This window comes from Coturnix japonica, chromosome 1, assembly GCF_001577835.2.
Source record: "Coturnix japonica isolate 7356 chromosome 1, Coturnix japonica 2.1, whole genome shotgun sequence".
Classification (NCBI taxonomy): Eukaryota; Metazoa; Chordata; class Aves; order Galliformes; family Phasianidae; genus Coturnix; species Coturnix japonica.
The window spans coordinates 161,424,973-161,437,472 of NC_029516.1; the positions used below are offsets into that span (position 1 = coordinate 161,424,973).

The 12,500-nt window shown below is 41.0% G+C and overlaps 1 protein-coding gene across 4 annotated transcripts in view; it reads right to left on the reverse strand.

The window, feature by feature from the left end:
• Window positions 1-7,267: 7,267 nt before the first annotated feature.
• Window positions 7,268-12,500, reverse strand: part of ELMOD1 (ELMO domain containing 1) — a 40,106-nt gene continuing 34,873 nt past the window's right edge. For all 4 annotated transcript variants that reach the window (XM_015852229.2, XM_015852230.2, XM_015852228.2 and 1 more), the window contains 3 exons: window positions 12,256-12,306; window positions 10,972-11,105; window positions 7,268-9,373 (listed from right to left, as the gene is read on the reverse strand). In XM_015852229.2, the coding sequence (XP_015707715.1) occupies window positions 9,201-9,373; window positions 10,972-11,105; window positions 12,256-12,306 (358 nt within the window). In that variant the 3' untranslated portion in view covers window positions 7,268-9,200. The remainder of the gene's footprint in view (window positions 9,374-10,971; window positions 11,106-12,255; window positions 12,307-12,500) is intronic.

The following is a 12,500-nucleotide window of genomic DNA, read 5'->3' on the forward strand; positions in this document are numbered from 1 at the left end:
ACCTCCCAGTATCATTACAAACACCTAAAGGGGCACAACCTCGGTGCGATTGCCATAGTCTGATTTTCACAAGGAACTCAAGCATAAATAGTAATTTCTACTGTCACAACGATCAGTTAGCAGGAAGAGGCTGAAACAAGAGTGTAGACAGGAGAAACACGGGCTGCTGGCAGGGGAGGCGATTCCTTGCTCTGCTCCCCGGACCCGGCAGCGCTGAGCAGCAGCGCCGCCCTCCGCCGCGGCCCTTGGCGCTGTCCAGGGTGCTGAAATGACGCTCCTCCAGCCTACGCGGTAGTGCGGCCTTGGATGGATGGATGGAGCAGGTAAGGATGCGGGTCAAGAAACGCGTAAAAAGACAAAATGAGGACACTGGCAGGATGGTTAGCTCATTGTCTATAGAAACTGAGAAACGTTTCTATATAAACGTTCTAAATATTGAACAGAGGAAGTTGTGCCCTCTGCCTGGAGGGTCTAAATTCTTACTTCAATGCATTGTTTTAATGTTCGGATTTCAAATACTGCAGAATGATGGCATAACAGCATTAAGCATCACAAGGCAATGTCTTCTATGTGTTATGTATACTGAGTAATACAAACTTCAGCTATGACAACAGTGTGGCTGTTATAGTAGATAAATTAAGATCCTAAAAACTTCCTTCCCAAAAGTTTTACTCACCAACTACAAAACATGGTGCTTGGCTCTAAAAGAACTCCCAGTTACTTGTTGTTGTTTTGAAATGGATTTCTAATGGCTGAAACAGGGAATGAGGAACTGAGGATTCAGCGCTCTCCCACATTCTAATGGAATTACATTCATTGTTTTTGTTGTGGTTTTGTAATTTTTGCTATTGGTATTCCACATCATAACATCATGTAGAGCACAAAGAAGAACGACATGTCCCAGAGGACCTCATGATCAGAGAGGGAAACACATCATGGAAGTGATGCTTGATCTCTCACTCACTGCTTGGCAGCAGGTGTGGGTGTGCTTCCAAGCTGTTGCGCCCTCAATTTCAAAGTAGGCTTCTTGGTCTTCAGAAACCTCTCTCACACTCATTTCACTTGATTTATTAGCCTCAATTTCAAATAGATTTTATTATATTGTATTGCATTCTGACATCATAGTTAGTAAAACAAGTTTTTTCTCCTTACATTGTTGCTGCTGCTCTGTTTGTTTCCTTGAGCCCAGCTCCCATCTCCCTACCCCTTTCCCTTCTCATCTGTTGGGAGCTGGGGGCCCACGGACCTACTGCCCCCCTGTCATAGACATAGTTTGATCTAGATAACTCCATGACAGTTTTCCATTGCAACTCATCTTCCCCTGTATCATGAATAGATATTTGACCATTTACTGGGATTCTCTGGAACTGAACTCCTTCTGACATGCCAAGTATTACTTTTCCTGATTGGAATAAGGTTATTTGGAGTTAGTCATACAATAGAAGCTTGTTGAAATATGTTGTGTGGTCTTGTTTAAAATGAATAAATAAGGGCATTTTCTAAAGCATGATTTTTCTCCCCCTCTATGGAAATGTTTGTGTCAGGCAATTTAGTATGAAAACAAAAATCAATTGATTACAACTGATTTGATTCTAGGAGCAGTGAGCTGTGGTATGCTGGAATTAACCTCTGGCAGAATAGAAGACGGATGTGCACATACAGGTAAAACATCACTCCTAGTTTCTGTGCGCCTTTGGGTATCTCTCAGTCTCCTTTTTTTATTTGAGAACATGATCTTGTAAAGAAAGAGAGAAAAAAATGTTACATTCTTATCAGCCTCTCTAAATTTTACGCATTTGATATTATTTTTATAGTGTTGATTGAATTTTCAGTAGCATCACAGATGATCTAATTCAAATGATATTGGTTGAACTGCCTCCTACAATTCTCTGACCAAAAGACAGTTCTTTTCTGTGAGGAAGGGGAGTCTCTAACTTCCATCACTCAAATGTCTATGAGCTGTCGCTGCTATACTTGAAAAATAATGGAATAGTACTGTGGTGTAGAAGTTAATTATCATTATGCATGAGGCTCATAGACAGTGATTATACACATCCAAAATAAATATAAGAGAATCACAAAAGATACTGCTGATAGCCAGAGTTGTTTAATTTTCATGTATAAGTGCAAATTAAGAATATAGAACAATACACTGAAGTGCCAGTATTCATCTCTATTATTTGCTGTTCAGGCAGCTCCAAAATGATTTGAATTGCTGCAGGTTTCCAAATGACCTCACTGTAGCTTTTGGATCTCCACTGGAATTAGAAAAGAGTTCAGTACTCCAAAAGTGCTGGTATTTATTTCTACATGCTGGCAGAGTCACTGCCTGGTTTTTCAAATAGTCCCCCAGGATATGAACACGGAGGGTAGTTTTTAACACAAGGGCACTCACATCACTGATCAAGGGAGACTTTCTGACCCACTCAGTGGGTAGTTGATGTTCACAGCTCCCTCAGACCTGCCTTTTCATCCAGCAAAATGAAAGGGTAACACTGTTCTGGGACTATAACTCTATGCTGAGAGCCAGGGCGCCCTATTCTTTGCTTTTGCTGATTTTACTGCTTCTGGCCAGATCTGTAAATTTACACTGCACAGCAGGCAGGTACAACTTTAACTGAGGCTGACCTCAGTCATGAAATAGAATAATACAGATAAGATCCATCCCTTGAGTCAGGAGAGGCTGATTCTCTATGGAAAGAGCCTGTTAAGAGTCAGACTGTGCTTTAGGGGCAGAACATTCCTGTGTACCAAACTGGTAGCGGAGCTGGAGAAGGCCTGCTTTCCTAATATGGCCATACACTCATGCCTCTTATCCACAGCCCTCATGTAAGAAGTGAAACAGTTGGAGGCAGCAGCCTTGAGATGGCCAAACTAAGAGCAACCTTCCCGTCCCCAGTGTCACAGCAGCACCCTGTGAACTGGGGCAGGGCAGAATGCAAGGAGGGGGCTTACTAAAGGGGCTGGTGCCTGTACAGACCTCTGCTCCCAAAGTTCTTTTCCTGCTCCTTTTTGGCCCCAGAGGCAGAGGGAGGAAAACTCATATCTTCCACAAAATGGCTGTCTGCCAAAAGTATGCAACAGAGGGTGAAAGGAAGAGAAGTTAAAGGGTCAGTGGGCCAGACACATGAAAACCAATGAGAAGTGTATGTGCACTGGCTTAAATTCGAACTAATAAACCAATGTGAATGGTTAAATGGGAGAAAGAGCAAATCAGCATCATAAAAATCCCTGACAGAGAGAGGCTGATAACTACATTCTTCTACTTGGCATTCTCCTCTGCCATGTCAAAGTAGGGGGAGCTCCACCCAGGAAAAGCAGACAAATTTCATAGGCTGCCTCAGGCTGAGAGGTCTGTGGCAGAAGGTGCAGACCACATGCCGTTCTCATCAGTTAGGTAAGGTTCACATCCTATTGACACAATAGGATGTGATGTGTAAAGAACTATCAGAATGTCCTCTCTGTTCAAACTTTAACCTTAATACAGTTCCAAGTTGCTCAGCTTCCTTACTCCACTCTCCTCAAATTTTTACATTTGGCTGTGCTTACAACTTGTTAATAATTTGTGACTGGTCTCTCTTATGAAGCGCAGCCTTAACTATTCATCTCTAGCCGTGAAACTTGCCCCACATTATCCTAAGTTTCTCAGGCTCAGATCATAGAATTATCAGAGAATGGCTTAGGTTGGAAGGGACCTCAAGGATCATCAAGCTCCAATCCCTGCTAAACTGCACATTTAATACTAGACCAGGCTGCCCAGTACCCCATCCAACCTGGCCTTGAACACTTCCAGGGACGGGGTGCTCACAATCTCCCTGGGCAGCCTGTGCCAGTTCCTCACCACTCTCATAGTAAAGAACTTCCCCAAACTAACATAAATCTTCCCTCCTTCAACTTAAAACCATTTCCCTTTGACCTGCTATTATCAGCCTTTTGAAAGAGATGGCTCCCCTCCTGTTTGTAGGTTCCCTTTGGATACCGTAAGGCTGCAATGAGGTCAGTCTGCAGCCTTCTCTTCTCCAGGCTGATCAAGCCCAGCTCCTTGATCCTGTCTTTGTAGGGCAGGTGCTCCAGCCCTCTGATAATCTTCATGGCCCTCCTCCCGACCGTCTCCAGGGGCCCCAGACCTGGACACAGGTGAGAAATATTAGATACTTGGCTGCCAGCGAAGACTGAGGCAAAGAACTCATTCAGTACTTCAGCCTTCTCCTCATCTACTGAAGCCAGCTCTCCTTTTACATTTACCAAGGGATGTACACTCACTTTGGCCTGTCTCTTCTGGCCAGTGTCCCTGTAGAATGCCTTCATATTGTTTTTAACTTCCTTTACCAAGTTCAGTTCTGCCTGTGCTGTGGCTTTCCTGATCCCACATCTGCAAGTCTGGACCCACCTCTTTATGAATCCTTCCTTCAACACGTACATTGCATTTTCTTTCAAGGACCTTCCCAGACATGTTGTATGCACCAGGGATATATCTGTCCTAATTTATAGCATGTTACAAAACCGTGCTCTGTTGTCCATTGGTTTGGTATTTCACAGTCATCTCTACATGCCATCTTCATGTTTGCCCCTGCAATAGGGAAAAGGAGTCCGTAAGCACATAGCCGTGTTCCATTCTCCAGCTCCTTTTGTTTCACTCTGGTCTGCAGGGCTGCCAACTGTGCTCATAGGTGCTAACCCAATGTTCTCCTGTCTTGCTCACCTTTGTTTCACACCATAAACATTTTGGGGCACAGAATTCCTTTAATTACATGGTTTTACAGTCCTTTGGTGCAATAGAGCACAGGTCTAAGAACACAGCACCACAGAAAATAAATCCTCTGCCATTCCCCATAGTTCATTATGATCTAAGCTGCTGTACTCGGTTCTTGCTCAGAGGCTTTATAGCTAAATCTCCTTTTCTAATTATAGCTCTATATAGAGAAGAACAGTTTCCTTTACTAGAATAAGTAATGACCTGATTTCTCTGCGTGCTGTTCACAGGGGAACGTACAAAGCCAATTCTGCTATATTTCTACATGATCTTGTTGGAAAACTCCTGTCTAATCTTTGGCAAGTCTCATAGAAAACCTGCACTGCTGCAAACCAAGGAAAACAATGAATAATTCATTTTCTTATCTTTTTTCAGGATTGTTTTCTGCAAAACATCTATTTTAATAATTCATGTGATTTTTAGCTGCACCACGTTATCAGTGCAAATGTACAGAGGAGAGACATTTTGTTTTTCTCAGCGTAGCCTGGAAGATCCATTAGTGCAAAAATTTGGACAAAAATCCGGGTGAGGAGTGAGAGGTGAAAGTCTGGTTGCAGGCTACAGAGATAACGGGGCAGTTATCTGGAAATTACAGATCATCAGAGCCATTCTCAGAGAACTACAATGCTCAGATGGTCATATGTTGATCACATCAAGAGCCAACTGTAGGGCAGAGAGAAGCATACAGAGAGATCCTATATATCCCCAAAGCATCTGCCAAACAGGTGAAGTTAGCACTGATAAAACTGCATGTGATTACAGTTACAGGCTATAACTGACTCCTACCTCAGTCAGTCTGTCCAGGTGGCAAAGCTGCAGGCTGAGGTTCCCTCTACAGCTCACACAGGAGCAACTCCAATTGGCAATATCCCGCTCATGGGATAACCCTGCACTGCTGACTGCACATGTGCACAGATTGAAACCTCAGGTCAAATTATGACAGAAATGAACAGGTCAGCAAACAGGATGCTAAAAGCTAACCAGAGTCCATGAAGGGCAGAAATAAGAACAAACTGTATAAAGGAAACCTTCACTATGCTTCCACCAGTTCTTTGGCTCAGTAGCAGCAGACCTCTTCTATTTACCCAAGTATCAGCACTCTGTTCATGTACCTCCTGATCCACCTAGAAGCACTAATTTCAACTATGACTATGCCAACAATTCTCTACTTGCAGCAGTGAGCCTCAGCCAACACTGCCATGTAGAGTGCACAGCACAGGACATAAAGTGGGTACAGAAGTTTGTAAATATCACTATTCTATTAATGAAGACTAATTCCCTTTACACCTCAGCAAATTTTCCAGTCCAGCTTCAGGAGATGGACAGAAGAAACATTTATCCAAGAATAACTGCATGAATGGACTTTCTCTGGTGCTATAAAGAGCGTATAGATACACACTGCCACCAGCACTTGAACAAATACCTTCCAAACGAGGTGGTAAGAACCTGGGCAAAAATGGTTCTTCTTTCTACAGAGGAAGAAAAAAGCTACAAGCCAAAAAGCCAAAGGCAGAACACCACTTGCTCTCCTCCCCACTGTGACCATGAGCCCTGCGAGCAGCCCCTACCTGAGGTGACGGCCCAGAGCTTACTGAACACAAATCGGTGCCCACCTACCTTGTCCAAGGAGCTCTGGCAAGAAGGTAAACTCATATTTGGTAGAATAAGCCAATGGGATAAACCATACACAATGTGGTGTCACCAGTGATGCTATTTTCATCTGCCCACCCAAAGCGAGGCATGTTCTGCATAATATTGGTACATTATCTCATCTTGTTATTAAGTGAATGAGCAGCTTAGACCTCCCATCATTTTAAGCCATTTTGCTTGGTGCAAACCTGATTGCAGACTCGTAGTGCAGAGGCAGGCAGGTCAGACAGCTTTGGTCAGTGCTGATAGTAATTACAATGTGGCTCTGCCTTTTTAATGTGCTCATGCTGCATGACAAGGTTAATGTAAACAATTTGCCTGGTGTAACTGCCTGAGAAACTTGTTCAAATTACTCAGTGTAAATCTTTCCTGTTCTAAATTAAACCCTCCAAATCTGTTCCCTGCAGTGAGCGCAAACACTTTGTGCTTTCTTGAAACAACCTTTTACACCTTTGTTTCTTTACCATTTCTTCCAATATTCTCTCTCTAGCAAAAACAGGAACCAGTTCCTCACAGGTCACAATTTGGAGATGTACCAATGGTAGAATAAATGATAACTTCTAAAATAAACATTTTTGTTTCCACTGTAGGTTTTAAGTTTCATCCTGGGGCATTGCCACATTGTCAGTCACTGGGGACACTCTTAACCCCAGGACTGATGAGGGCATGGAGAGCCAGGATGTCACAGCCCACAGCTTACGTAAGAATAGGCAGTAAAATAAGCTCCACAGGCACCAGCATGCAGGGGCTCAACGGGAGTAGGAACTTCACGCTTAGCTTCATTAAATCCACCTCCCTGCAAGACAGGAAAGAAATCACCCACAGCAGCTACATTATAGTGACACAATCTGACATGGGGCCAGATGACATTTGCTGATTTTATTTGAAGTTGACACTTTGGGACAACTTGGGACAGGGCACGGCAACTGAGAAGATCACAGCATTGAGAAGATGGCAGGGACCTTCATGCCAGCTCCATTCACTCCCATGCAGAAGATTAAAAATAAACCAGTGCAGACTAATTAATGTATTGCAGAAGGGGAGTATGAGAGCCATGGAAAGAAATAAGGTGAGAGGCTAAGATTTGAAAGAATGAAAACTGTTGCAAGAAAACATTAGAGGCTCCAAAAGCTATAAAAAAGTCATCAATATTTGATGCGTTGCTATCATAGATTATTTACAAGTTCAACACATTTTTTATTCATTGTATTTTCATTCAAAATATGTAATAGCTATAATCTCCAGTGCTGTATTTCTGAAGTCATCAGACAACACTACTTATTGCAACACCTATAGGATTCTGTTATGTCTGCAAAGAATGCAACTTCTCAGCCCTGCAGAAAAGTCCCGATTCCCACCTCACATTTGAGCTAAGAAATGAGAGCTTAAATCCAAAGCTTATTTATTTTGTGATGACACCATAACTTGAAATGCTAAAACAAACAGAATCCTTCACACTGTAACCAGAACTGCTGTAACAAACCTGATCCAGGTAAATTTACATCACTCTTCAGACTAAGAAAATACCACAGAGCTGTCATAACCCTTCTATCTATTACATGTCTGCAAAATGAAACCCATAGTGCTTCCATTTAGAATGACATATGATTTATTCATATAACTCACAAGTAGTTGGACACTACTCCAAGTTTAATCTCCATATGCAAGTGATTTACACAAACATATAATACTAAAATTGCTTGCTTAGAAGGTAAAAAATACCATGGGTATGAAATGCCATGGTAGATGCTGTTCAATATACTACACATTCTTAGTCTCAGACACTTTCACTCATTTCTGATTTTAGAAAAAAATGCAGTTTGCCATTACTTGTTTTTAAGTAGTCTGGGAAACTCGTGTGGGTTTTCTCTAAACCTTCCAGTCAATTATTTTTCCCAGTCCTTATGAACTGAACTGACATCCAAAGCTGCAGTTTGAGTAGGTCAAAAAAATATATTGATTTCTGCTCCCCTGAATTCACTAAGCGCAACGTAATCAAATCACATCACCGCCTTCCAACATGCGACACAGAACACCAAGCCCTGTACAGCCAAAGGAACGTGCAGGAATTTAAACTGTGCTTCAGCATGGTGGTGTTGGTGCCGACAACCTGACAGTGCAATTTTTGGTTCCTACCAGTATCCAGTAGTTGTGAGTGATTGCACTTCCCTGGGAATACGTGAGCATCACCAGATCATTTGGTATTCATGCAGCTGTGGAGCCTGATTGTAATTCTGCATAAACTTCTTACTGAAACTTGTATCTATTAAGCCTCATTATCTCTGCATTAAGCATATATGGCTGCATGGAGAAAACTGGACTTTAATGTGTTTGTCTACATCAGATTAAGTTACACATATTATCTCCTAGACGAGGTCCAAACATATATTTCGCTTGAAATGCCAGTAGTTATCTTTGAACATACCAATAAGTTAAAAAGCTTTCACAATACAAGATCCAGCCACATATTCCACATATACAAAACACAGCTAGAGAAATACAATTCAATTTTTCGATGCTGAATTATGAGAAAAGTCTAAAAAAATAGAAAAACTCTGATACCCAGACATCAATTCAGAATGTAACACCGCATAATGCCGCAATATGAGCACCCATTTAAAATGAGAAATCCCCCAAGAGAAGCATAAGGGGATCTAGTACTTGTGACAAAAATAGATGAATACTGCACCAAAAACATGCATACAATTGCCATGGTCATTCAGTATGCTAGTGATGGTCTAAACAGTGATCTAAAGCAAGAGTGAAAGAGTGTTTCCAAATAAAATCACGTGAATAACTACATATTGATTAAGCTTTCTGATGCAGCAAAGTGAGGGCACAGAGCCATCTCGGGGTTCTGGAGCTGTTTCAAGATTCGCTTGTGAAATTTCTCTCTGACGCGGTTGAACTCCATTATATCCAGTGGATCCTCTTCAATCCAAAATTTGTGGAATTCATGCATTAAGTAGCCTACAAAAGAACAATTAACAATGATTATAAGAGAAATGCAGTATTTTAAATCACATGAAATCAAAAGAGAACTGACAATTCATAATTATGATGAGCACAAAGAATTCTGATCACTGAAGTCTGGCACTTCCCAGAACTATGCAGGGATAAGTCTAAGTCTACCTGCAAGACTGCTGCAGCTTAAGGCACGTGCATGACTTATGTCTTGTCAAACAAAAGGAACTGGCAGAGTTTGCTGCCATGGTACTGGCATTGCACATGCTGGACACTTAATAGAACAGCTGGAAATTCATCTCAGGAAAACATCTGATCACATGCTTAACAAGGCTATTTGATGTAAGAATATCCCCCCTTAATTTCAAGAAGGTTTTTTAGAAAGCTGACTTAGAAGCAAGCTCAAGGTTTGATGAACATTGGCAGAACTTCCAATAGTTCAAAGAACTCATTAAACATCCTGACATATATATGGATGATGAGCTGTTAACTTCATTCGACTATGTTAAATAAACTAAAACATTAAACTAATGAGCAGGAAAGATGATACTGATTACATTCTTGGTTCTATGATTATATGAGCCATTGAGGATATGTAACCTCGCATTGCAACACAGTGAAACATGCAGGTTATGTGTGTCCAGGAAGTGATGCTGTTTGTTGTACAAGAGGCTTATCTGGTATTATCCATTTCCCTCTATTTCATTATAGTCAGCCACAAATACACACGCATATTTCTAACTTAAATTTCACTGTATGTTTGCAAAGTTTCTCATTATTATTTTGAGAAACTCTATTCAAAAGGCACCTTAAACACATTGAATCATAAAGTTGGAAAAAACCTCTAAGACCATCTAGTCGGACTGACAACTCGTTACCACCATGGCCACATCTTTGGATCTATATACTCCAGCAGCCAGAGGCTGTTTCATTCCAAGAGATGGTTCTTTCAAAGAAAAGCTCAGTTAAAAACCCTTAAAAAATCACTATATAAAATGTAAAACATTTGATCTTCATCTCCAAAACTCAGTTTCCAAAAGATACCTTCTGTACTTTAGCTGACCATGCCACTGAATTATCATAAATAGGGAAATCAGCCCATCTTGTCTTCTTGATATTTGTTCCTTGATTGCAATTTGAAAACCATTAGAAATGTGGTGCTTGCTGTTGTACCCTTCTGGCAAAGATGCATGGCAGGTCTGTGCCATAGAAGGAATGCTTGAATATAGAGGGTTGGATAAAAACAAGTCTACTGGAGGGTGCAGGGAAACATTTGTATGTAAATGAAGATATCTAAGATGGATTTATGGGAGAAGTATCTTTAGAAGCTCTTTAAAAGCTTAAGCTCTTTCTTTTTATTACTTAAAATCAATTTAAGCAGGTAGGAAGGTCAACAGTTCAAGCACTTTTAATTTTTGCACTTTGTTTCACTCCCTGGTTTGGTGGCATCAAGCGTTGCAACTAAGTACTGGATCACAAAGATAGGACAGCAAGACCAGCATGACAGTACCTGCACTGTGTCAGCAGATTTACTATACTCTGCTGTCTGCAAGGGTAGAGTAATAGGAACACGGATCAAGTCACCTTCCCATCTCCCTACTTACAGAAGGTTTGCTGAAAGTGAGTGAGTGTCGGTGCCTCTGGAGCAACGTTGTAGAAATGGGTCTTCAGAGCTCCACTCACAAGCAGGTTATATGCAAGGTCTGTTATGTTGATGCCCACAATAGCAAACGAGTAGCTGCAAAAACAAGTAAGTATTTGTTGAGAGCTTGTTTTCTTTTCACAGGCAGTATGAAACTCTGACACTGACTCTGCAGATGGTGTGATACTGAAGTGTATTAATTCTCTTCCTCAGCAGCTTCCAGAGGGGGTGAAAAACTGGAAAAACATTTATCCTATCTATTTTGTACCCTCTAATGGCAGCATTTCCCTAGTGAAACATATAGACACAGTGAAAATAGGAGTTTCACCACTGTGCCAGCATTTTCAGTGGAGCAGCACATGTTAATTCCTGTGGAACAAATAACTCAGGAGTCCCTGATCTTGCCTCTCACATGGAATAAGCACTCCACATGGTGGCTGTGCCTTCAAGGTGACCTGATATTCACTATTTTAACCTTTTGGCCCAACTGAAAACCCACAATTGGGAACATCGGTTTCAGACAATTGTTCCCATAATGACACTCTTAAGGCTAAAAAGCCCATGGGAGAAACCCAGCTGAGTCATTTCCAATTTCTTGTCAGCAGAGAACTAGTTACACAGGCAAAAACTTAAGTCAGGGCATGCTGGGAAGAGAATTAAAGTATCTGACCTATGAAGCAAAACTCTGACCTGCTAAGAGATCAACCTGGAAAGTATATTAACAAATTAGAACTCTAATCATTTGTAAACCTGCTGTTTAAAGAACTGAATATTTCTGGCAATGACCATTTCCCAAAATAAGAAAGCAAAGGAAACTTATTTAGTTTTGTATGTCCCAGGAGTAAAAAAACTAAATTCCACAGAGCAATGAAATACAAGCATTAAAATAAGGTATTATAGATTCTCAGATACACTCATAATTATACTTTATTGAAAGCAGATTAGAACCTGTCATCATTTATGTACTAGGAAGAATTAAACAGTCATTTATAACTGCACTATTCATAGCACACAGAAAAAGCTTTTTCTTTGCTGCAAGATTTTGCCCACTCCTAATTTGTACTTCAAAGTAGGTTTATCTGGTAATCTTTGATCAAAATCAAGATGAGGTTAAGGCAATGCATATCAGTTTGTGTGCTGGAAATTCCTTAAAGAAATAGCCCAGACTACTCCCTGTTTCCTTCAAATACACAGCATGCGAGTTAAGTTTAAAGTTGCCACAGACACACAAGACTTTTAAACTTACCCAATTGCCTTATCAAACTTTTTCTTCTCCCATTCAACTTTGCTGAACTGGCTGGAAAAAAAAACAAACAAAACCCAGATATTACCAGGAAGTACTAGAAGACAAATGTTTCCTTTCCATTTATTTGCTACTGTAACATTAAACAAACACAGACTGTATTTTATTCCTATAGGTACTGCTAATTTAACTCCGTTTCTGACTGAATGGGTTGATACAGGGACACACTGAAATGAGTAGCTTGTTTT